At 36.0% G+C, this 26,782-nt stretch overlaps 1 protein-coding gene across 1 annotated transcript; it reads left to right on the top strand.

Moving 5' to 3' along the window:
- The first annotated feature begins 272 nt into the window (after positions 1 to 272).
- Positions 273 to 18,962, top strand: gaa2 (alpha glucosidase 2). The gene is made up of 20 exons (XM_056263566.1): positions 273 to 371; positions 3,045 to 3,674; positions 5,979 to 6,124; positions 6,274 to 6,439; positions 6,643 to 6,739; positions 7,698 to 7,817; positions 7,906 to 8,024; positions 9,521 to 9,652; positions 10,486 to 10,596; positions 11,220 to 11,333; positions 11,446 to 11,530; positions 11,618 to 11,735; positions 12,389 to 12,522; positions 12,620 to 12,771; positions 13,087 to 13,235; positions 13,470 to 13,611; positions 13,712 to 13,810; positions 16,643 to 16,807; positions 17,100 to 17,246; positions 18,646 to 18,962. Exons 2-20 carry the CDS (start codon positions 3,054 to 3,056, stop codon positions 18,706 to 18,708), a joined length of 2,880 nt encoding a protein of 959 aa, XP_056119541.1. The 5' UTR covers positions 273 to 371; positions 3,045 to 3,053; the 3' UTR covers positions 18,709 to 18,962.
- The last annotated feature ends 7,820 nt before the right edge of the window (positions 18,963 to 26,782 follow it).

Raw genomic sequence — 26,782 nt, 5'->3', positions numbered from 1 at the left:
ACCGATTCGCAGAGTGAGGAGCACAACTGAGAAGTAGTTAGGTGACAAATTGGAAAACGCAAATATAAGATGTGAAAAAACAGTAAGTTATAAAAGATCGCGTGGAAAATGCGGGGGACACAGGGAGGTTTTTGAGTGATGACTCAAATGAATCAGTGAATCGTTTTCAGAGCCCGTTCACTGTACCGATCTGTCTAGGAGCCGATTTGCTAAACGATTCGGATTCCATTGGTACTTTAGCAGGACACGCAGCCAGCAACACTAACTTCATAATGAAACACCCGTGACAATAATAATGGTATTCGCTGATATAATGTAGTGGGTCAAACATTAAAACCGAAAATATCATACATATTCCGACTGCATAAGAAGTAAGTTCATTTAAATGTGCATTTTCTCTTGCTTAATGTTTCGTGTGAGCTCCGTCTTATTCATAATGTGCAACAATGTCACATATTTGATGTTGTTCAGTGTCATTTTAACGAAGTGGATTCATTTAAAATGTCGCATGGAAAACAAACACCGAAAACGTTACCTTTATTTATCTCTTTCCTAAGAGATGCATAAATATCATTTCATCGTTGCTTTTCTGGTTTCTAACATGTAAGTTACAAGGCTTGTCATTTTTTTATCTGAAGATATATGCAGTAATTTAAAAGAATATATTTATCCATATAACCATGGTACTGAGAGTCTGTGGTACAAACGTTATATGTTTTGAAAGTGTATTCATATCATAATGTCACAATTGTATTTACATGGTAGGCTACTCCAAGTTGCTTTAGAGAACATGCCAAAACAAACAAACAAGGAAATCCATGGTACTTAGAAAAATGTTACATGTTCGAAAAAAAGAAAGAAAACAAAACGTAGTATCATGGTATGTTTTGTTAGTATTATTGCAGCTACATCATCTTACCCATGTCACCCATGATGTGTATAATATTTGAAGGCATGTGTTTTTATGCTCTTTGTAGATAGTGTTTTTTTGGACTCTGACCTGACCTCTCCAGGACCTCATAACAGAAATATTGTATCTTCTAAGAGCGCAGAAATGGCTAGTCAATCTAATGCTGAGCTGCTCACTTCAGTTAAAACATAATTGTAAATCAACAGAACCAAAAGTTGTAAACTCGTCAACTTAGTAGTTCTCGAAAACAGTGCATTTACAATTAGACAGATGGCAATTAACCTGGCAATTTTAACTAAGCTGTTCTTGATTAAAACATGTTTTATGATTTCAAAATGTAACTTTTTTTTTTGCATGCTTGCTTTTTCATTTGGTGAAATGTGCAAAGAACATGAATCTTTCAGAAGAAGAGGTAGAGTATGAAATATGGTCTCATTTCCTCTCCAATAGCCACTCCACTTCCCTTCGTAGTTCTTCCAAATATTTTGCAGTTTTATTCACTTCAGAAAGTGTTCACCTCTGTGTGACATCTGTCACGTGACTTTTAGTGGGATTTAATGTTGTTGGCAGATATAGTGTCCTGATAGCTGTGCCCAACAGAGGCTGAAACTGTTGAAGAACTTGCTGATGCCTGGATTTTTAAACTGATTGTTATTCTAATTTAATACAGAACATATCAAGATACTTCCATCAATAAACTAAACAATTAAGTGAATGCTAAACGTAATAGTATACTTTAAATATGTGATTGTCTGTCTTCCTGTCGCTTCAGTGCATGTAACTGTGCTGCCACCATCCTACGTTTTGCAGCAAATTAATGTACAAATTGCTAGTTGTACAAAATTATAGAACCATTTTAAGCAATTATATTGGTCAGCCTCAGTGGAGTGGAAGATCGTCAAAGAATAAAGACTTAAAGTTGGTCAGTTTGCAACAAATCACATGGATTCAGAAGAATTGGAATTTAGCGAATGATTCATGATCTGGTCCACTGTTATGTTAGTTTTATGATGCTTTTTTTTAAAGTTTGAAAGCTGCAGTCCTCATTCATTGTAATCGAAAATGCAAAAAAAATGAGAAGTATGCCAGGCAGAATATCACCTTTTGTGTTCCAAAGTTGAACGTTTTTTATTCATTTTCGCAGGACAATCTTAAGCAATACAATAACCAAAAATAAAATAGATTTGCTGGATAATTCAAGCCATAGTGCTATTCTTTAAGAGAAATGAATTAGTCTGGTTGCACGAACAGTGTGGTATGCAATGGCGTTTTTGGTGACACTTTACAAAGCCTCTAAAAGGACATGTGGTGGAAAAAATTGAGATGGAAAGAAAAAAGTATATTTCGAAACTTTTGTGTTTGCTTGCAAAACGTTTGCATTCCCCATGAAACTTTGAATTCGCTCGCAAAGACCTCAACATCTTTGTGAGCATATGCAAAGTTTCTTGGGGGAATGCAAACGTTTAACGCAAAAGCATTGACATAATTTTTCCTCCCATCTTATTTTTTCTCCATCACTATGTCCCTTTAGGGGCTCTACGTTTAATATGTTAGGTAATGCATTAACTAACAATGAGCAATTCATTTGTTACAGTATTTATACATCTTTGTTACCATTAGTTAAAAAAATACAACTGTTCATTGTTAGTTCGTGTTATTTCATGTCCATTTAAAATATAACAGACACAACTTTTGATTTTAGTAAGATAACTATGCAGTTAAAGGGATAGTTCACCCAAAAATGAAAATCATTTACTTGCCCTCAAATTCTTCCAAACCTGTATGAATTTCTTTTTTTCTGCTGAACACAAAAGAAGATATTTTGAAGAATGTCGGTAACCAAACAGTTGAAGGGCCCCATTGACTTCCATAGTATGGAAAAGAAAAATATTACGGAAGTCAATGGGGCCCAACAACTGTTTGGTTACCGACATTCTTGAAAATATCTAAGAAATTCATACAGGTTTGGAAGAACTTGAGGGTGAGTAGATCTAAATGATGACAGAATTAAAAAAATTTGGGTGAACCATCCCTTCAACAAATGGAACCATATTGTAAAGTGTTAAATAATGTTGTTACCTTGGCAAACCCCGTTAATTATCTTCTGTTTTCTTTTTACCTTATTTATACTCAGACGTTTGAAATGGTGTCATACAAGAGACTCACCCCTGAGGAGGTTCATTTCTCTGGAGCCGCGTTATTGGATCCTGATGAGTCAACGGACACGGATGGGAAGGAAGTCGACCCAGAACTCCCCCTGCTGCCCCAGAGCCCTCGCTGCTCCATCACCGCTGCCCTGCTGACCATCGCAGGACTTATTGTGGTTCTCTCTGGTGTCTGGATGCTTGGAACTATATTTTGGTTTCATAATCCACCCTCTACAGATCCCCATAGACTCCCTCCACCCGCCGTGGCTAAAAGTCCAAACGGGACGTGGCTGCAGCCACAGTCCTGCTGGAAGATTCCCGAAGCGGGGAGGTTTGACTGCTATCCTGAGAGAGGTGTGGTGGTCACGGAGGAGATGTGCCACGTTCGAAACTGCTGCTTCATACAGCAGTCGCAGGCTAAGACATCGCGACGGAATGGAGTGCCGTGGTGTTTCTACACACCCGACTATCCGTCCTATGAGTTGGTGTCCGTTATTGACACCGAGATGGGGAAGGTGGGAAAACTGCTCCGGAACAAAAAGACATATTATCCAAAAGACATAGATGCACTGCAGCTGGAAGTGCTGTATGAGGAAGACAACCGACTGCGTGTGAAGGTGAGAGTATTTTTGGTCTTCATGTTACTGGCTCTTTATTCTTGTGATCTCTCAGAATAATTTAGTGATTAATGTTGATGTTGAAAGTCCTAAATACTTTTTTATTTTTTATTTTTTTATTTTATAAATTGAATTTCAGTGGTGAAATTATCTGCATTCATCTCACTCTCAGACCACCAAAATGCAAATAAAGATCTGACTACAAAAAGGGATCCTCAATATATTGGTACCAGGGCCCGTATCCCTAAAGAATTTTTGTGCAAAAAGTGGCTCCTAGCGGCCAAATTCTAAGAAAATTCTCAGAGTCATGACGTTTTCTTAGAATTTCCCCTAAAAGTGACACGAAAATCCCAGTTAATATAAAAGCTATTCCTCAAGATTCCTAGCGCTTAAAAGGGCTCCTAAGGCGAGATCTGCTAAGAGCAGGGAAGAGGACTTTTAGTGGCTTAGGAGTTCAAGGAGTTGTAGGATATTTGTTAACAAGCCTTCATAAATAGACCAGCCAGCAATCACAGACATTGATAAAAGCTGAGCCGTGTTACCCTTGTTAAGACCACACTGAGTTGTAACGTTGCAATTTCTACTTCATTAAGGACAGCCCCTTGAGATAGGCCATCTTGTTTTCAATGGGGTCCATATGGGAGTGAAAGTACAAAATATGCCAGCTAGGATATTAATATGAGCAAATAAGACACGAATCATTATTTGAACAGGGTGTAATGAGCTTAAGTTTTCAGTAGGGCTGTCAAATGATTAATCACGATTAATCGCATACAAAATAAAAGTTTTTTTTTACATAATACATGTGGGTGCACTGTGTATAATTATATATAAAATATTTATATTTATATATAATATAAATTATATATAAATCTATTCTATATACAGTATATACATGAAAATATTTCTTAAATATATACAAGCATGTGTGTGTATTTATTTTTATATATATATATATATATATATATATATAAAATAATTATACACAGTGCACCCACATATATTATGTAAAAAAAACTTTTATTTTGGATGTGATTAATCACGATTAATCATTTGACAGCCCTAGTTTTCAGATATTTTAGATTCTAATGTTAGGCTATAACCCCTACAGCTTACTATTCATTTTACAGATATTTTCTTGAATGTGAAATATCATTTAAAATTACAGTCTGCATAAGATTAGAGTGTATAATATGTTTATTGATTTGAGGGTATATCCTTTGCTCATTATCACCAAAAGTTCATTTTCATCAAACTTGTAGGATCAACCAATCACGGCTTTTGAAATGAAGACTCATACCTAGCAACGGGGTCAACCACACCTCCTCACTAAGATAGGATTTTCCATCCATTCCTTGCTCAGAGTTCACTGAAAATGTTCTGGAATCACTTCTAAGCTAAAACTCCTGGCAAGGAATTTTTAGGTTAAGTTAGGAGCTCTCTGAAAGGATTCTCAGAATCTTTAGGGATACGGGCCCAGATCTGTTGACATTAAAAATAAACAGTTTTAAATTATTAAATAAAATGATTACATATTCAATCATTTAAAAATGTAACATTTAAAGTAAAAATTTTTAATGCTTTTGAAAGAAGTATCTTATGCTCACCAAGGCAGCATTTCTTTGACCAAAATACTGTAAAAACAGTAATATTGTGAATATTTAATATTCACTAACAGTTATTTTAAATTCCTCCAGTCTTCAGTGTTACATGATCCTTCAGAAATCATTCTAATATGCTGATTTTGATTTGCTGCTCAAGAAACAATGCTTATAATAATTATCATCACAGTTGAAAACAGTTGTGCAGCTTAATATCTTAGTGGAAAAGGTGATTTAAAAATAAATAAAAAAATTTTAGAATTCTTTGATTAATTGAAAGTTCAAAAGAACAGCATTTATTTGAAATATAAGTCTTTTGTAACAATGTAAGAGTATTTATTATTATTTCTATTGTTTTTCGTATCATCATTATAAATGTCTTTGCTGTCACTTATGGTCAATATGATGTATACTTGCTAAAGTATAATTTTTTTTAAATATAAAATGTACTACTGACCCGAAACTTTTGTTATATATATATATATATAGTCAGTTATTGGTTATTTAATCTATTTAACTAAAGTAATTTTCAGGTACTAATAATTCAATTACACTGTTAAATTTAATCTTTGACAATCAAGTCAAGACAGCTTATTAATATTGGCCATATTAATATTGCTATGTCCCTGTTAGAAAACGTCTTTAGATATTCGTAACCTTGTACATTATTTATTGTTTCATAATGTTCAATTGTCTCATACAGATAACAGACCCGTCTGAAAAGAGGTACGAGGTGCCTATAGATGTTCCTGTGGTTCAGAAAAGAGCATCAAATCCTTCTTACACCGTAGAATTCATCGAAGAACCTTTCGGGCTGATTGTCAAGAGAACGCAGACAGGAACTGTGCTGTAAGTACTGTTTTTTTTGTCGACTAGCATGAGAAAATGCAATGATTTAATTTCTTTTACCATTAGAAATGATGACCAGAAGACTCTAGTTTAGAGATCTATAGTGTATCAGCATTGAGTTATTAACATGTATGTTCACATTCCGTTAGGCTGAATACATCTATAGCTCCTCTCTTCTTTGCGGATCAGTTCCTGCAGATGTCCACATCATTACCGTCACGTTTCATATATGGACTGGGTGAACATCGCTCCAACTTTCTGCATGACGTCCAGTGGAACACACTCACCATGTGGGCTCGAGATGTTCCACCCATGGTAACAACATGACTTTTGTCTTCTGATGTAATAATCTGCCAGTGCTCTTTCAAATTTCAAGATTTAAAACACTGAAAACAAGAAGTTTAGCACAATTATTGGCCTTTCATCCAGTCTATAGGAAAAGTAACACGGTCACATCACAGATTAATAAAAGTTCTAGATTGCACTTACTTTTCTGTACTCCTCGATCCTTTTTTCAGGAGCTGACCAACCTCTATGGCGTCCATCCCTTTTATCTTTCTGTGGAATCTGATGGGATGGCACATGGGTTTTTCATGCTCAACAGCAATGCAATGGGTGGGTTCATCACACACACACATGCACGCTTCATTCTAGCTTGATCTTGAGGTAATGGTTAATATGAATTAACTTGAATCTGCTGAAATGTTCCTATAAATATATTTTCTTTCCAACTGTGCATTCTGAATAATAAATAAATATATTTCCCCACTAACAGCAGCAGTCCAGTGCTCGTCTTCTCATTAACAGTGTTTTTCTCTTACTGATCATATTTCATACCTGCTGAGTTTACATTTTTAAAGTAATTTGACTGATAAAGGGATTGCTTGTGTGTGTATTACAGTCTTTTAAAATATTTGAAGGAATGTGTGGTACATGCCTTAAATTTAACAGTTAAATATTTAATTATTAAACAGTAACGCACACAGCATAAAAGGAGAATGACAGTCAACTACTAGGAATATTAATTAAGAATTTGGAGCATAAACATGTAAATTACATACAGTAAAATGACTGACAATGAGAAATGACAGAATAGTGATTAAAATATTGAATACAAATAAATAAATATTCTTATTCATCAGGTCTCACACACTTCAGCATTGTGCAGCATCACTAGTGTAGATGAGCACTGTCAGCCTGTGGTGAAATAATCATGTATGTTTAACAGCCGCTGCTTTCTCAGATTGGCTTGGGTTGGATTAAAACTTCACGGTGTGTTCAATTTGGAAAATTCTTTACACAGTAAACATTAAAATATCTCGTCTCCTGTCTCAGAAAATGTCCAGGTTCTTCTCATTTTAGGTGACGTTTAGTCAACTAGGTGACTAAAGCACATTGAAAATATAAATAACCAGAAATAAATAAGTTGTACTATTTCAAAACCGAAGTGCCTCATGAATGCAAGTAGTCCATTTTTGTTCCTGAAATGCTCAGTGTTTTTGCCTGTGAATCTTTGTTTTTGCGGATAACGTCTCAACTTTGTATTAACGTGTGTAAATAATCTGTCATGTAGATGTGGCTCTGCAGCCTGCACCTGCTCTCACCTGGCGTATGATTGGTGGGATCCTCGACTTTTACATTTTCCTGGGCCCAGATCCCATCTCTGTGATTGGACAGTACCTGGATGTTGTAGGTCAGCAAGCATCATAACCAGTATTTGATTTTGCACTTTGACATGAATCAGAAGTTGACCAACTAATGATGTTATCTTCTCTCATTAGGTAAGCCTGCAATGCCCATCTACTGGGCTCTGGGCTATCATCTCTGCCGATGGGGCTACAAGTCTAGCAACAAAACCTGGAATGTTGTGAGAGAAATGCGGAATTATGGGATACCTCAGGTACTACACAGTAGCTGTTAGATCATTTTCATTAATTATTGGTTTGGTGTAGGTAAATATGGTTCATAGTCAAATGTTTACTGATTGGTTAGAATTTGAAATCAGCCGAAGCTCACTAGATTTGCGCTTTCAATAGACATCAAGAAAAACTCTGCACAGAAAATAATGCAAAAAACGTGTGCAATAAATTATATCTGTTTCCATCAGTGTTGTTGTAAACTGTTGATAAATCTTATAACTTGAACTTAAATGAATATTAGACATGTCGCTTTGGCAACTAAATGAAATTTAAATCAATTGAAGTGATTAAAATTAATAAAACAAAAATAGATAGAAATAGAAATAGAAAAAAACAATAAAAACGACAAAAATCAACACACTTACTAAAATTAAAATAAAAAATTGTTAAAAATAAACTCTGCATAAAAGAAATGTCAATTTTTCAGGATACTGTATTTTAAAGATAATTTTATAAAATCTAAATAAGCTTTACAGATCTTTATTGGAAAGTGTTAAAACAATGTCTTTTCATGCTCGTTCAATGATCCATAAAGAAATTTTTGCACATGCACCAGTTTACAGGCAGGCAAGAAAATTAATGTCACAGTTCCAATAACTTAGGACATTAAAGAGACCTTTCTACTAACATTGAAAAACACAAGGAGAAAGATGCGCAGGGTCTCTGATCACCTGTGTGAACATTCTATAGTCCTGCTGAAGGGAGGCATGAGGACTGCAGATGTGGCCAGAGCAATAAACGGCAAAGCCCATAATGTAAGACGCCTAAGACAGTGCTACAGGGAGACAGGAAGGACTGCTGAGTGTCCTTGCAGTGCCAAACCACCTGTAACCATGTGTCGTCCCAGATGAGTTTGAGAACTTGCAGGTGGAGCAACATCTCACAGAAAAAAACTGTCAAATATGTCTCAGTCCATGAAGATGATGCACTGTAGCACTTAAAATGCCAGATACTACTGACTGCTACTTTTGATATTCACCCCCGCTCTGTTCAGGGACCCATTCCATTTCTGTTCATCAAATGTCTGTAAAATCTTTTCTGTTCATGTCTCATTTGCTGAATCATTTTATGTCCATACAAATATTTACACATAATAACCAATTTTATGTGGAAGCGGGAGCAGTTAGCAGCGTGAGGATGTTCCTTTTTTTGCTGAGTTTAGTAATACATACTATAATGTACATATAAATAATTAATACTAGTCTGTATTGGGGTAAACTACTAGCATTGTAGACAAACACTCATTGTTCACAGGGACATTAAAACAGCACTTTTGAAATCTAGTGAAAATTTTAATGTTGCATATGCATAATGTACTTGATCATTTGCCTCATATTGCTGACACGCAAAGAGAAGTCTGATTTAAAAAAAAAAAATGTATGAACCACAGAAGAACACTGACTTAGCATTATGCATTTGGAAAAATGACTAATTATAAATTGTACAAAGCAAATTGATTTTTTTTTTTATCTTTCAGGACGTTCAGTGGAATGACATTGACTACATGGATCGTGCTCTAGATTTTACTTATGAGCCTATGAACTTTTCAACCCTACCTGATCTCGTGAAAGACCTTCACATACATGATCAACACTACGTCATGATTCTGGTACACACTCACACACACACTCACTTTGATTGACTATGAACTACTATACCTTAGGTAACTCTACTAGGAAAGCTAAATGATCTTGAAGGGGATAGGGGAACTTACTTCATACTTTATAAAATAAGTTTACTGTACCAGCATTTCTGCAGTACTGGTAGTACCAAGTACCCGGTATTATCGGTACCCGCTGTTTTCAAACGCTCTTGTTCGTGTTTGTTTGAGCACTCTCTGACAGATGAGACAAAACAGGACTTTTTTTTTTTAAAGTACTAAATTCCAGTTTTTGCTCTGGTAACGAAATTGGTACATAAAACCTCGAAATCTTTCTGGTATTAATACCGACTACTGAAATTTGGTGCCGTGGCAGCTTCATACATCCACTAAAAATCACCAGTTGGTTAAAAGTCATTGCACAAATGACTCAGAAAAGTGAAGTTTGTTTCCTGCTCAATAGCTCCTGGATCATTTGTTTGAAGATGACACTTGGTTTGAAATGCAATGACTTTCATACATGTTAAATGTGTCTTAAATCATTTGTGAGGACTGTCAATAGATTTATTTCCAGAAAGCAAATCAACTAAAAATCAAAATGAGAGGAACTTCTATGTTCTGTGGGTTTATTAAGCATCCATATGACACAATTCCTCATTCTGCTCTCGTCTCTTTTGTGTTGCATTAGAATCACACTGACAGTCATGAGGCAGATTTGGCAACTGAATGTTTCACATGCGGTTGAGATCATCACTAAAGCATTTGGATGTGTCACTGTGGATTTAGCTGAAGTGGGCTTGATTTAAACTGCAGTTTGTGTCTTTTTTGCTCTTCCTCATCAGGATCCCGGCATCAGTAGCTCTCAGCCGTCTGGCTCCTACTGGCCGTTTGAGGAGGGGAAGAAGAGAGGCATTTTCATCAATGATTCGAATGGAGACATCTTAATTGGGAAGGTACAATGAGTTTTTTTCATTTATTTTTATTTTTATAAAGAAGTCACATATGCTCACCAAGGCTGCATTTATTTGATCAAAAATACAGATTTTTTTTTATATTGCGAAATATTATTGCAATTTAAAATAACTGTTAAAATAACTTATTCCTGTGATGCAAAGCTGAATTTTCAGCATCATTACTCCAGTCTTCAGTGTCACATGATCCTTCAGAAATCATTCTAATTATGCTGATTTTGGTGCTCATGAAACCTTTCTGTTAAATACCGTTGTGTTTTTTACCCAAAACTGAAGAAATGATCTCATGTCCAGATGAATACTACAGACTTTTCCACAATAATTTCATGCCTTATTGGTTGTGGAATAAATGAATCATGGCTGACGACACGAGTAAACATTTCTCCAATTGCATCGTAATCAATAAACTTAAGTGTCATGCTGCATCGCACCAATAGGTGTCAATATGAAGTCCAACAAACATAAACATAAACTTAGTAATTAATTAGAATGTATAAGAGTGCTTGGAAGCTTAAATGTTTTTGATTAAACAAAATTAAATGAAAATGTAGTAATTATGAATATTATATGTGACTTGACTGCAGATATTTTTGCTTGTTTCTAAGGTCTGGCCAGGACTCACTGCTTTTCCAGATTTCTCCAATCCAGACACTCATGAATGGTGGTACCAGAATCTGCAGAGGTTCCATGATAAAGTGCCATTTGATGGCGTGTGGATTGTATGTTGTGCATTTGTATTATTCCTTGTTTGATGGTTCATTATTTGTATTTAGCCAAGCATTGATCTTGCTTTTTAATATATACTCTTCCTCTTTTTGTCTCTTCCTCAAGGATATGAATGAGCCATCTAATTTCTTTGATGGGTCACTGAATGGTTGTCCAGAGAATGAACTGGAAAATCCTCCCTACACACCAGGTATCAGTGTGTTCGCTATTATGTGGACATCTACATTATTCATGCTACGTTTCTTCCAACAATAAGACATGGTATTGTCTGCTGTAGGTATTCTGGGTGGTACATTAAGGGCCAAGACTGTGTGTGCATCTGCACGTCAGAAAATCTCCTCTCACTACAACATACACAGTCTGTATGGACTCATGGAATCTAAAGCCACTGAAAGGTACACACAATCACACAAAAATACACTACCATTCAAAAGTTAGGGGTTGATAAAAAATGTATGCTTTTGAAATGTTTTTTAATGTCTTATGCTCACCAAGGCTGCATTCATTTGAAAAATAATGTAAAAAACGTAATATTGTAAAATATTAATAAACTTTACATAACTGTTTTCTATTTTATATATATAATTTATTCCTGTGTTGGCGAAGCTGAATTTTCATCATCAATACTCCAGTCTTCAGTGTCACATGATCCTTCAGAAATCATTCTAATATGCTGACCTGATGCTCAGGAATTTTTTTTTTTTTATTATTATCAATGTTTAAAAACAGTTGTGCTGCTTAATATATATTTGTGGAAACCATGATACATTTTTGTGAGGATTCTTTGAGTAGAAAGTAAAAAAAAAGAACAGCATTTATTTGAAATAGAAATCTCTGTGACAATGTAAAACCCACTTTTGATCAATTTAATTCATTTTTGGTTTTTCTCCTTCTTTTTAAAATCTTACGACCCCAAACTTTTGTCAAAAACTTTTTGTTATTTTTAAAGAAAGCACATTTTCAACCAAAACATTTCATCCCCCAAAAAAAGTATTTGGACACTTTGTTTATCAAACGTTAGTGGATCCTGACCATCTGTCTCTCTCAGTGCTTTGAGGAAGATCACAGGGAAGCGTCCTTTCGTCATTTCCCGCTCTACGTTTCCCAGTCAGGGCAGGTATTCGGGCCACTGGCTCGGAGACAACAGGAGCCAATGGAAAGATCTGGTCACATCTATACCAGGTATAATCGCACACTCTCTGCTGAGGTCAGAATTAGTCCCATATGGTGTTGTATTGACTACAGATTCACTAACCATTTTATTTAAAATTTTTTCCAGGTATGCTGACATTTAACATCCTGGGCATTCCTCTTATTGGGGCAGACATCTGTGGCTTTGGGGGCAGCACTACAGAAGAACTGTGTGTCCGATGGACCCAGCTCGGAGCTTTCTACCCCTTTACAAGAAACCACAACTCCATAGATGAACAGGTGAACTTTCTTCCATCCAACCAAACACTGTTATGACTCTTTATTTAGCTTTAGACTACAGCAAAATCTGCAGCTGCAGCTGGTCACAACTCATAATGCTAAGATACGCGCTGCTTTAGAGGATCTACTGTGTTTTTCAACTGTTTTGGTCTTATTGATTTTCTGCGGTCTTGAGGCGTTTTTGTCTGTTCATCTGATTAGTTCCCCATCTGTCTGTTGTTTTGCCAGTACAATATTCTGTTTTTATAATGTTTTTCATCTGCATTCCAAAGGCAAGACTCTGATGGATTAACAGTTTTGTCATTTTCACAACAGGATCAGGAACCAACTGCATTCAGTCCTGCAGCTCGTACAGCAATGAAAGAAGCCATCCTTCTCCGTTATTCCCTGTTCCCACATCTCTACACACTCTTCCATCACGCACACATCAGTGGACACACGGTCGCCACACCACTGCTCTTTCAGTAAGATAAACACATGTGACTTCAAACCCTTATTGCATGTGCATTTAATTCTTAAAGGAATAGTTTTCTCCAAACCTTGGAGTTATCTAGCAGCATCTAATGACAGAATTATAATTTTTTAGTGAAATATCTAGATACAGATCCAGGCACTTAATATTAATCATTTCAGGAAGATGTCCACTTTAATTGACTATTTTGCATATAATCACGGTCTGACTCTGTGCTGTGTTTTAGGTTCCCTACCGATGAGAAGACATATGGGATAGATAAACAGTTCCTATGGGGAAAGAGTTTGATGGTCACGCCGGTTTTGGAGGCAGGACGAGATTATGTAGTGGGATATTTCCCTAAAGGTCTCTGGTACGATTTTCACACCGTAAGTCACATCCTCTCTTGAAACCCTTTTAGAAATAGAAACTCACAATTCTTTTACTTTGTAGTCTCATACAACATTGATATTTGTTTGTCACAAACAGGGTGACTCATTGGTAAGCAGAGGAGAAGAGATCAAACTTCAGGCTCCAATGGACAAAATCAACCTGCATCTAAGAGAGGGTTCCATCATTCCTACACAGGTGAAAAAGAATAACATTATTTACATATTCGTACATTATTGTTTTTCAGTTAATGCAGACAGACTTCCTTAAAGGTGCATTGCGCAACATTTCATGTTAAAAATACCTGTTTTTCTAACCCATACATGCTTAAACAATTGCCTGATGGGCTGAATGAGCCCTTCTCTGATCACTGCGATTGCCTCTATAATCCTGTACAGTAAAATAAATAAGAGGGATTCGGGACTGAACGTGAGACTGGGCGTGACGTCATGCGCGTTCACGCTCCCCTGGCTATGTCTGGCAGGTTTGTGTATTCGCCGCCATTCTCCGTATCAGCGAAGCCAACTTGAGCGACAAAACTTTAGTCAACTTTTCGGCAAAAGTAGAAGATGGATTCCAAGAGACCGGCTTGTAGTTCATTTTGTCTTCTAAATGTATGAACTATTGTGACCTTGCCCAGGGACAGCAGTTGAAAAGTATTGACACATTTCACATAAATGTTCGTCAGTATGTATTGTCCCTGTCAAAATATCTACTAAATAAATCAGCACTACTACATGTAGTTTAGTGATTCGCTATTCGAGTAAAACAGTTCAAGATTCTTGAGTGTGATATAAAATGCTGATATATAAGGTAGATAATTAGACACAAATTTTGAGCAAATTACTGCCTAATTAGGATGTAACGTTATTGCTATTGGAATATGCTACTTAGCAGATCAATAAAACAGGCTAAACCCCCGCAAATCTTCGGCGGATTAGCCTTTTTGGCTTTTACGGTAACGTCATAGTGCCATTTGATTGTTTATTACCTTGAGACATTTGAGTGTACTTTGTTGACCAACTGTGTATGGTATGATTATTATTGCAAGCGTGCGTGTGCTTGTGGTCCAAAAACTCAGAGACTTGCGGAATGCACCTTTAAGTAATTTATATGTAATTATTTCTAAATATAATCCAGATTTTATATATAATAAATACATTTCCTGTTAAGGAGGTTTTCTCCATTTACTATTGTTGCACATTATCATACATCATATGTTTAATAGTTAATAATGGTTCTTATTATAATCATAAATGCTGAAAACATTTTTTAAAAGATCTAAATGGTAGTGCATCACATTTCTACAAAAATATTAAGCTGCACAACTGTTTTCAACATTGATAATAATAAGAAATGTTTCTTGAGCAGCAAATCAGCATATTAGAATGATTTCTGAAGGGTCATGTGACACTGGAGACTGTAGTAATGATGCTGAAAATTATTAGGTAGAATATAAATGACATCTTAAAGTCTATTAAATTGTAATAATATTTCACAATTTTACTGTATTTCTGATCATATAAATGCAGCCTTGGTGATCAGAAGAGACTTCAACATTAAAAATCGTAATTATTCCAAACTTTTGACCCCCATTGTATATATACATTTAATAAATAAATGATCTGTTTAGGAAGTCTTTGTTTGATGTCTAGGTAATTTATGTATCATTTATTTGATACTTTAAGGAAGTATTTAGGAAATAATTTACTAGTAGCCGATATTCCCTCTAAGAAGCGGCGGCCGCGCAGAAAAGAATAAAATGCCACGCAGAGGACTGACGCGAAATGTGTGGGGAAATCCATTTGATTGTAGTTTAAGTGAGAAAAAATTTCAGTGCTCTGGTCAACCGCTATAGAGTGAAAACTGGTAAATGCAGTTTACAGGTTTCATAGAAAGAGAACGATGTGAGCGCGTGTGATTGGCAGTGAGTCGTGTGTGCGGACCAAATAGCTCAATACGAGAGGCAACGAGAAACGCAAAGACATGTGAAATAAAATCCCATCATAATGTTTTAAAGAAGATTAAAGTGGTGGAAATAACGGTTGATGGCCACAGAACGGTAACAATTACACACCCACCCACGTGCAAATTCAAAATACATAATTAGTTTAAATAATTGTTTTGTGTGTGGGGGGAGTTTCAGGGATGGTGAGATTATAAAAGAGTTCACATTCACTTTTCTTGAAAATATTTAGCTATTAGATCTATTTAAACGCTTCAGTTTGTTTTCATATTATAATAATATAATATGTAAACAAATTGAAGCATTTAAACTGATATATTATATCACTTCAAATACTTCAATTCGTTTTTTTATATTATATTATATTAGGCCTATATTTTATTATATTATAAGCCTAAATAAAGGATCTCACAAGGGTATTGTTAAGGGCTCGTTGCCATTAAAAAGTTTGAAACCCCCTGCTAAAGAAGATATTGGAAATTCATAAGCAATAAACAATCATTTAACTTTGATGGTTTAATGCTTCCTGTACACAATTAATTGACTGTACAAAAACACTTTATGGTTTTCCCAAACCATCTCAGTGTAACAGCTTACTTTTCTTTCATACATATTCTATTGTAAAGAATTGAACTGTCCTGCAGAAGATTTTGTAAATTATTTTTCATAGGATTTCTTGGTAAAGACTGTACAGTTAACAGCACTGTAAAAAAAATATCAGGTAACCTAAAATGTGCTTCATTTAGTGACTTCTTAATTAACTGCTTGTTTTTCGAAAATATGATTTAATACCAATGAGTTACATCAAGGGTCAAATAAAATAGAAATGGCACATTCAAGTTAAAAGTTACAAGTGAATGTTGAAACCATTGTGTTTCTACGTATGCTGTACAGGTCAGGTATAAAGAATATTTTTGCTCAGGTGGCGAAAAATGTCCGCCCAATTGAAAAAAGTTTTGCTCAGCAAGAAAAAAAATTCGAGGGAACATTGCTAGTAGCAGTAGTGTTGGCTGTGATCTTTGGGCATGTTTACTTGAATTTTGTTCTATATGTTTGTGTTTTAGAGACCGAACACCACCCTGTGGGTGAGCAGCGGTCAGCCCCTTCATCTGATTGCAAGTCTGAGTGAGGACGGTCTGGCCAAGGGTGATTTGTATTGGGATGACGGAGAGACCATTGACTCATATGAGACTGATCAGTACGCTTACATCTATTTCACAATAGAAAAGGTACAGAAAACAGAAAACCGTTCACGTTTACTGAAGCACACCAGAATGCTTTACTTTCAGTAAGCTTTCATTAGATCCTCATTTTATGGGCACAGTATAAAAGGTTATTTATTCATCTATTTTACATGCTGCCTCTCACATTTCATGTAATCACCCCTTAACTTTTCTCAAATACTCAGTTTATTCTTATTCAATGTTATTTTATTAAATGCATCACTTGCTTGTTCTTAAATGCTGTCTACTACTTGTGTGTGTATGTATGGATATAATGATCTTTATTAATGATCTTCAGAACACAATGAAATCAGAGGTGCTGCATAATCATGAGGAGGCTACTTACATCACTGTGGAAACTGTTTCCTTTTATGGGGTGAAGACAGAGCCAGAAAATGTAACCGTGAATTCACAAGAGGCAGCATTCACTTACCGTGACAATCAGGTAATATACTTTAATACAGTTTTTAGGAAGCTACTGGTTATAAGTACTGTGATGATTGTACATATTTAGTTATCAGGTTAAATTAGAATTTTAAACGGTAAGTTAGAAGAATAAAATGTAAATGTTTAGTATGTTCATCTGCAGTTATCTGATACTCTATAAGCTTTCATTAGGCTTAGGTTTTGTTGAAAATAATTTGGAATATTTGTCTGTGGTACACTGAATTACAAAAAAAGGTTTATTTTTGTAATGCATTTAAAAATAATTTAAATACTTAAAATATCTAGGTCAGGGGTATTCAATTAAAGTTCCAAGAGGTCCGGCCTTTATATTTCTTTCCCAGTGGAGGTCTGGACAATACTTTTTTGGAATAGTTTATACATTTCCATCTGGGCGGCAGTAGTACTTTGTTAAAGAAAAAAAATTAGTTTATTGGGCCATCAAAGCCACAGAAGTGGTGTCTGAGAATTAAAAAAAAAAAAAAATAGATAACCAAGATATTAATATTAAAGGGTAACATCAGATGTTTTATCAGTCTATTATTATTTTTACATTTAGATACATATGCATGGCAGGAGGTTTTTTTTTTTTTTTTTGCTTAAAATAAGTATCTGCTAAAAACAAACAAACAAACACTGTACATAATCAAGACGCTCTCATCATGAGCTGAAACTAAAGTTAACTTCTAATTTCGAAGTCTTTCCTTGCCATCTACAAATAATTTTCCCAATTCTAACATTTATGAAAAGCTGTTAACATGGTGATAAATAATGCTATATGTAGATGAAAAAATCTCTTTGTCAAAAAAAGACATGCATATATATATATATATATATATGCATGTCAGATGAAAATAATTGTATTTGCTGCATTGTTGTTTTCTGCAGTGTTTAAGCTAAAGTATTAATCTATTTTGCTGTTCGCTGTGTTTCTGCTACTGTTGTTAAAATAACTGCGTCATCTGCACTGTTTTTAATGTGGCTCTTTAGTGGGAGAGAGAAGCAACGAGCAGGAAGGTCTTGACTTAAGGGCGTTTGGCTCTAGATAAAAAATATTAGAGGATATAGGGTCGAAAGATTATAACCATAAATGACCCTGAGCGTGTGTGGCGTGTTCTGCTCCTTTGTTTTGCTTTGCCGCACTGCTCAATTTAAACAGTAGAGACGGTAAAATGGTGCTACCGTTGTCATTATGACTCGCCGTCCGGTTGGAACCAAACCAGGGTTCGGAACCGGAGCGCAGTCCACCCCTGATCTAGGTTAAAATATCTAGGTTGAATTAAAAGATCCAAGATTCAGTTAGCAGTGGTGTCAAGAATGATTTTTTGAATTTGAAAAATAGCAAAAAAGAAAAGAAAAGAGCCTTAAAGAAATGTATTTATTGTCTTCTGTCTGTCTAGGTGCTGACAGTAACAGACTTGGGTCTGAACCTCAGTCATAACTTCACAATCAGTTGGATGTAAACGTGAATCATCAGTGCTGTTTCTGAACTGCAAATTCCTGCTGAAATCATGATCTTAACATCTCAGCTGACATTATCTCAGTACTTGTACAGTGGTGGTTCTGGTTTCAGCCTAAAATCAAATATGAACCAGAAAGGATATGACAGATTATTGATTGTATGTTGAATTTCTCATGTGCACTTTAAGTGTACTCTTTATTATTGACCCACCAGTGGTCAGTTGCACTCAGAGGAATTAAAACCTAAGGGAAGAAGTATGTGTATTTTGATGAAGTTATTTGTTTGATCTGTTGAATGGATAGATATTTTTACCTATGATGTTATATTACTGCCTGTTATTGCTGATATTGTTTCTAGAGCAGAAAGATTGTTCTTCTGTTTTAAACCTTTTAATTGTGAATTAAAGGGATAGTTCACTTTGAAATTAATTTTTGATATGTTTTAGCTTAGCTCAAGGGCATCCAAGATGTAGGTGTCTTTGTGTCCACAGTATTTTCAATTTTGATATTTTTAGGTCAAACCGTTCTTGTCTGTCAGTCATATAATGCAGGTCTATGGGGTCCACCTCAAAGAGCATGCTCAGAGAAGTCCAAATTAAACATGATTTAATGACTCATACATGTAAGTACACATTGATGGCCTAAGACACGAAACGAGCGGTTTGTGTGAGAAAACGAACAGTATTTATATCGTTTTTACCTCTTGTAATCACAGTCACGTCCAAGTACTCTGATGGCGCGGGCGCCTCTGTCTGCGCAAGCGCCGGAAAGCCCCGGAAGTGATCTCTCGCGCGTGTACATCATTCTCTGACGTCACTCATTGTTTACACAGAGATTTCGGGCGTTTTACCTTTCACTGTGAAGATCTAAACATATTTAGATAAGCAGGAAATCGCAATGGAAGACGATTTCAGAAAGAAATTAGAAAAAAAGAGAGATTTTACGTCCGAAATCTCTGTGTAAACAATGAGTGACGTACACGCGAGAGATCACTTCCGGGGCTTTCCGGCGCTTGCCGGCGCTTGCGCAGACAGAGGCGCCCGCGCCATCAGAGTACTTGGACGTGACTGTGATTACAAGAGGTAAAAACGATATAAATACTGTTCGTTTTCTCACACAAACCGCTCGTTTCGACAAACCTCAGTTTGTTTTCTTGCCAAGAGTTCAAAAGATAGCATCCATTCAATTATTTTAGAAAAAAAGGTCTGAAATTTTGTTTAAATATAAAGAAAAAAATTATAGATTCACCATTTGTGATGTGGCAGCGAGCTATAACGCACATACTTGTTCTTTTTATGTGTTTCTTAGAGGTTGAATTCATATCAAAATCTGCCAAACTTCCCATACTACTTCTGAATAGGATGTCTACTTCATAAATTGTATGAAAATTGTGGAAATAATGGTTCATATCACTCAAAACACATATGGAAATGGAGGGGCCCTTATATGGGCAGTAATGGAGTCTGGTCGTGACCTAGTGAAAAAGTTTGGTACTGCGCCCAAACAAAATCTTACTGAAAGCTCCTTTTTTGAGCTATCAACCTACAATTTGTAACACAACTTGTTCAGATTTTTGGCTTTGATTTTTTTTGTTTTTTTGCAGTTTTAGAGTCGCCCAGGTTTTGAAAATATATTTAATTTATTTCACTTCTACAAAAATCTGCCAAATGTCTTCTTTAAAACGAGACCAATCTTACGTCTATATTCCAAAGCATTCTTGAATTACAACCATTTAAGTTCGAATTGTGCATTTTCATGTATATAAAAAAAAAAGGGGGGTGACAGTTAACGGGTTAAAGTAGTTTCCCATGCCATCAAAACCTATAATTCAAAATGAATTTGAGCATCTTAAAGCAAATATTTTGGAGTGATTCAATGAACCAACAGAACAAAAACAACTGCAAATTCAAAAGTTATCCTGCTGAATTCATAACCTTCCAGATTTTTCCAAATTATGTAAATATTATTTTGAATTGCATATGTGTATATATTGTTTACAAGCATGAAATGCATGTTTAAGTTAGCAAACATTATTTCCATGCACTGACAGGCTTGTAATTAACATGATCCATTATATTCAGCGATAGAAACTTCTGAATCATTTATTTGAATGCCCAAAGTGATTAAGTCTAAAATGTATAACCATGAAAATATTATGAAAGTATATCACTGTACAGTATTCATCAAGGCTTAAAGAGGCATAATTGTGCAGTATTGCTACCACATGCTGTCGATATTACCATTTATAGCATAACATTGTGCCTTATATTTCATCAAAGCTGTGATTCAACATTCAGTGGCTTTACTGTGAATGTATAAAACCCTCTGTTTGAAAACACTGGGCTGCTTTACAGACGTGTGCTCCTACATGAAGCTAAAAGATATATCTATATGAGTGAACAAGCCAGTTTAAGGCATCTTTTTCTTGAAATGCTTTCAGAGGACATACAGGGTAGTGTGCAATAAAATTCAAAGTGTTCATCTTTTCTCTTGTGTTTTTTTCCTTTTGTTTTGAGGCAGTGATACACTCTCAGAAAAAAGTTACAAAAGCTGTCACTGGGGCGGTACCCTTTTGTTCCTTTTAGATACCAATATGCACCCTTTAGGTACAAAAGTGTACTTTTTGAAAAAGTAATGCCCCAGTGACCGCTTTTTTTCTGAACTAGCAATCCCCTAAACACCATAATAACCACCCAGAATACCTTAGCAACATGCTAAAAACAACTCCGCAAATATTTGAGTAAAAGGCCATGTGTTTATTTTTATCATTTACAAACTTTTTAAACCACAGCATGTACTCATATACCCGAACCTAACACACCTGATTATTTGATGTCTTGCGGTCAGAGCTATAGTTATATGTGGCCGGGTTATTCCTACATGAAACTGGATTTGGAGGCACTTCCTTCACTTTGTAATGGGAAATGGCTTTTCTCAGCTCAGTGCTGAGCCCTGAGGAAAAGTCAGGGAGCTATTTAAACACAATACATTTTTCTAGTATTATAAAGTTATATGCCCTCAGAAAATAAACTCAAATGTGATTTTTTGTTTGTTTTAGGTAACATTTAACAATAGTCCCATTAGTTAATATTAGTTTAGGTTAGTTCACCAAAAAATTTAAATTCTGTAATTTATTCACCTTCATGTTGTTTCAAATCTGTAAGACTTTTGTTCATCTTCAGAACACAAATGAAGATATTTTTGATGAAATCTGAGAGCTTTCTGTCCCTCCGTTGGCAGCTACGCAAGTGACACAAAGATGCATCAAAAAGCTCAGAGATCGTAAAACTACTCCATATGAATAGAGCGGTTTAGTCCAAATTTTCTAAAGAGAAACGATTGCTTTATATAATGAACAGATTGAATTTAGGCTTTTATTCACATTCGTCAACTCACACATCAGTTGTGGCAAACAGAAGCTCAAGCATGTTTGCAAGTTACTGTTTTTTTTAGACAGACATCAGTGTTTAAAAAACAACTTTCAGCCAAAGTTTGATTTTAGTGTACAATAATCCAGAGCATGAAAGCAATTACCGACAAGATTTTGTTTAGACCTTGAGCATTTCTGTTGTTTTAAGCAAAATGTGTTTCTGTCTTTTAACACATTTAATAAACATTTTCTTCTTGTTCTAAGAAGCATTGTTGTAAACCCAGAGCTGATAGCCAAACGTAGCTTTCTCTGTGAGTGAATCTGCACATCTGAACCTTCAGCTTTCATCTCACACTGACACAAGACCTGTTTGAAGATCAAAGCCAGACTTTGCTTCCACATAGAGTATGATATGACAGCAAGTTGACAGCCATGTTTCTGTATAGGCCGATGCAAGCAGAAAGAAATAAAGGCAAAAAACAAAACGAAAAGAGGGACAAAAATAGAATTAAGTATGGGGCAGAACTTTCATTTCTTGATTGGTTATTAATTATGATTTCCATTACACGAGAAAAATAAATAAATAATCATAATTAATGAATTAATGCATGTTGAGAAGTGTTTTCCGAAGGTCCAAACACAATTATGAATACATGAGCTTCCTCTGACAGAAGATTTCCATTATTAACAAAATAATCATCACAATTACCTTTAAAACATGACAACATGTAGCAGACCAAGATAATGGTCATAATTACTACAGTGCAAATGTGTTTTTGACAAATTAATGATGAATATGAAACGTGTTAAAGCGAGCGCCTGTCATTATCCACTCCATTCCTCTTGTAATAGGGCTATTCTACAGTGAGAAAACATTGACTGTTAAAACTGTCCTATGATAAATGACACTCAGATACAAAATATGACAGTGGGAATTCACACTACCGTTCAGAAGTTTGGGGTTGGTAAGATTTTTTTTATGTTTTGAAAGAAGTCTCTTGTGCATCAGTTGTGTTGTTAATCTAATTTCAACAAAATCAGCATTGACTGCATTTAGCAAGTTTGCTCTTGCAAGAAACCAAACTAATTTTTAATAATACAATTAATGCGCAACAAACACTAATTCTGGAATGTTGCTTAATTTACTTCACAGCAGATTTACATGCATTGTCTGTGTAATTCCAGTTTAATACGCTAATTGGAAATTCTTTCAGAATGAAATAATGTTTATTTTGGCAGTAAAAGCAGAATAGCATTCATTTTAGCCTAGAAGAAAGCAATCACACAGTACTCCCCCGCATTCTCTGTGTGTATATTGAGGGCTTCCGAGATAACAGCTTCCAGATGTCCCACATTCTCACTCTTTCATTGCCAAAGAAGTGACATTATACCATGAATTGTTGTCTTTCTGTCAGTTTTTTCTGTCACCATGTTTCGGTCACCACCACAGGGTTTTAGAGAGGCAGAAACATTTTATCACACACATACACAGTGCAAGAGTTTGTTGGGAATGGTTCATTCATATCACTTGGTTTTTTTTAAACATCTCTTGGCATACAATCTCAGCATTTCTAACTAAAAATGAATTTCTTGATTCCTCTTTATGTTCCAATTAAGATAAAAGTATGTGTGGGCTGCTACAAGCAATTATTTAGGACTGTTTAAATACACAAAACCACGTTTAATTCTAGAACAAACTAGATTTAACTTCTTCACTAACAAATAGCTTATTCATTCATTACTTTTAGTAAAGACTTAAAAAGCACATGTTGATGATTAAATATGAACAAAATAGTAAAAAAGTCCATTTTTAAAGGAGCTGTATGTAAGAAATGTTTTTCAATTAATCATAAAATGGCCCTGGTGTGTCTCTAGACATTAAGAAATCATGTTCATTTCAAATACTTATATCACTGACAACAGTAGTACGGCCACGATATTGTCATTTAAAAAGTGAAGTTGCAGCCCTCAACTGATGTTGATGTTGTCATCTTGTGTTTTGGCCTGAAGCCCCACCCTCCACCTATCTACCAATCACGAAGTCAGTAGTGTTTCAGCATCGGGGTTGCCAGCTCTGCTCTAGTTGAAAGCTACTTGTAGCAGCCAACGTTCCTGCTGGATCCTGCAGCCTATCTGGCAACCTCGCGTCAGGGGGGAGGGGGAGGGGATGCACCGCTCTACAGTAATTTGAAAGTGATTGCAGTACCAGTTTTGTCCAAAATCTTACATACAGCTCCTTTAAAGTTGGTTTATATCTAAAAATGTATACCGTCCTTTAAAGTGCCCCTGTGGTGAAAATCATGTTGTAGGTGAAAAAAGGTGAATAGGTGAAAAAATGTTTATATGCTATGTGGTGTTTTTAATATGCTTTAAGACAAACCATGTGTAAATTCATGTCAACACCATTGCTGAGTATTTTCTCCTTAAAACTGCTGTGAACCAAAGACAGTCTCGAAAACGCAGTTTGTTTCTGACGTCACAAACTACCTTGTAACCAATCAGGTCAACTTGTGATCCTCAACGAGTGGATCTCTGAGCTGGTGTGAGTGAGTGGAGGCGGGGCTAATTTGCATATTCATTGAACCGCGAATACTAAATGAGGCAAAAGGTGTAGAGTTACATTCAAGCTAAAGGCATGAAAAAACTTTTAAATATGATCAAAGATGAGTTTTAAGGGATAAAATTATTGACTACATGGGGACTTTAAAAGTTTATAAGTCCTTTAAAGGCCCTTACCTTAAAGAGGACCTATTATGCCCCTTTTTTTTACAAGATGTAATATAAGTCTCAGGTGTCCCCAAGAATGTGTCTGGAAGTTTCAGCTCAAAATACCTCTCAGACCATTTATTATACCATGTTCTAAATGCCCATTTTTGAGTGGAAGGAAACACATGTTGACTTCTTTACAAATGAGCTGCTACTCCCCTCTCCAATTCCGCTGTCCAGAAGAGGGCAGATCCTGTACAGCTAATGCTAGGTTTTGATTATCATCTCTATCGCAGTTAGCTCACGTGACATTGCAGTTCTTCATCATCAATAAAGTTTATTATCTGCATGCGTTTTAAAGCCATATCAGTCTAAACTTCTGATACGGTTTTCTGACACACACACACCCGGAGCACGCGCACAGAAAGCTGGATGTCAGACGCCGCGTCCCGTGAGTATTAAACTAAGTTCTCTTTCACGTCTTATGTAAACGGTCAGATAAACACAATCGGTTATGTCTGTGAATGTAAACAGCAAGTTAAGAAATCACGTATATTACTGTATATTAAAGTGAAAGCAGCGTAATATACAATACCTACTGCTATACACTCACCTAAAGGATTATTAGGAACAGTACAGTGAACTCATTGTCATGTTCAAGAAACCAATTTGAAATGATTCGAGCTTTGTGACATGGTGCATTATCCTGCTGGAAGTAGCCATCAGAGGATGGGTACATGGTGGCCATAAAGGGATGGACATGGTCAGAAACAATGCTCAGGTAGGCCGTGGCATTTAAACGATGCCCAATTGGCCCAAAACATCCCCCACACCATTACACCACCACCAGCCTGCACAGTGGTAACAAGGCATGATGGATCCATGTTCTCATTCTGTTTACGCCAAGTTCTCTACCATCTGAATGTCTCAACAGAAATCGAGACTCATCAGACCAGGCAACATTTTTCCAGTCTTCAACTGTCCAATTTTGGTGAGCTCTTGCAAATTGTAGCCTCTTTTTCCTATTTGTAGTGGAGATGAGTGGTACCCGGTGGAGTCTTCTGCTGTTGTAGCCCATCCGCCTCAAGGTTGTGTGTGTTGTGGCTTCACAAATGCTTTGCTGCACACCTCGGTTGTAACGAGTGGTTATTTCAGTCAAAGTTGCTCTTCTATCAGCTTGAATCAGTCGGCCCATTCTCCTCTGATCTCTAGCATCAACAAGGCATTTTCGCCCACAGGACTGCCGCATACTGGATGTTTTTCCCTTTTCACACCATTCTTTGTAAACCCTAGAAATGGTTGTGCGTGAAAATCCCAGTAACTGAGCAGATTGTGAAATACTCAGACCGGCCCGTCTGGCACCAACAACCATGCCACGCTCAAAATTGCTTAAATCACCTTTCTTTCCCATTCTGACATTCAGTTTGGAGTTCAGGAGATTGTCTTGACCAGGACCTTAAATGCATTGAAGCAACTGCACTGTGATTGGTTGATTAGATAATTGCATTAATGAGAAATTGAACAGGTGTTCCTAATAATCCTTTTGGTGAGTGTATATGCTGTTAATATGAATCAAACAAAAGAAAAACAGAAAATCACTCACTGCTCTTGATTGAATAACTTTATAGCTTTAATAGGAATACATTTCTTACTTGAATACTGCTGTTAAATGCTCTGGCGAGGTGATAAACATGGCGGACTGTGTACAGCTCACTCAGGGCGGGTCTATGCTAATAGGGCAGAGTTCGTCGGCAGTCGTGGACGGGGCCTGTGTAATGTTATGTCACATTGTATAGAAACTGAAAATCTGGCTTATTCTGAGACACTGCTTATGATTTATGGGGATAAAAAAAAAGGAATGGGTAATTTGTTTTACCATTATAGGTTGGTTGTGTTTTTTTTTTTACCATATAGGGTGCAACGTGTGTTAGCCAGGTCTCACCTGCGCTCACGAGCTATCAACACAGGGTGATGATAGCGTACATGACTGGTCATATTAG

This window comes from Rhinichthys klamathensis, unplaced genomic scaffold, assembly GCF_029890125.1.
Source record: "Rhinichthys klamathensis goyatoka isolate OS25496 unplaced genomic scaffold, OSU_Roscu_1.1 h1tg000208l_1, whole genome shotgun sequence".
Taxonomy (NCBI): domain Eukaryota; kingdom Metazoa; phylum Chordata; class Actinopteri; order Cypriniformes; family Leuciscidae; genus Rhinichthys; species Rhinichthys klamathensis.
Note: the sequence above shows the minus strand (reverse complement) of the source record. Positions and strands in the feature narration are given on the sequence as shown.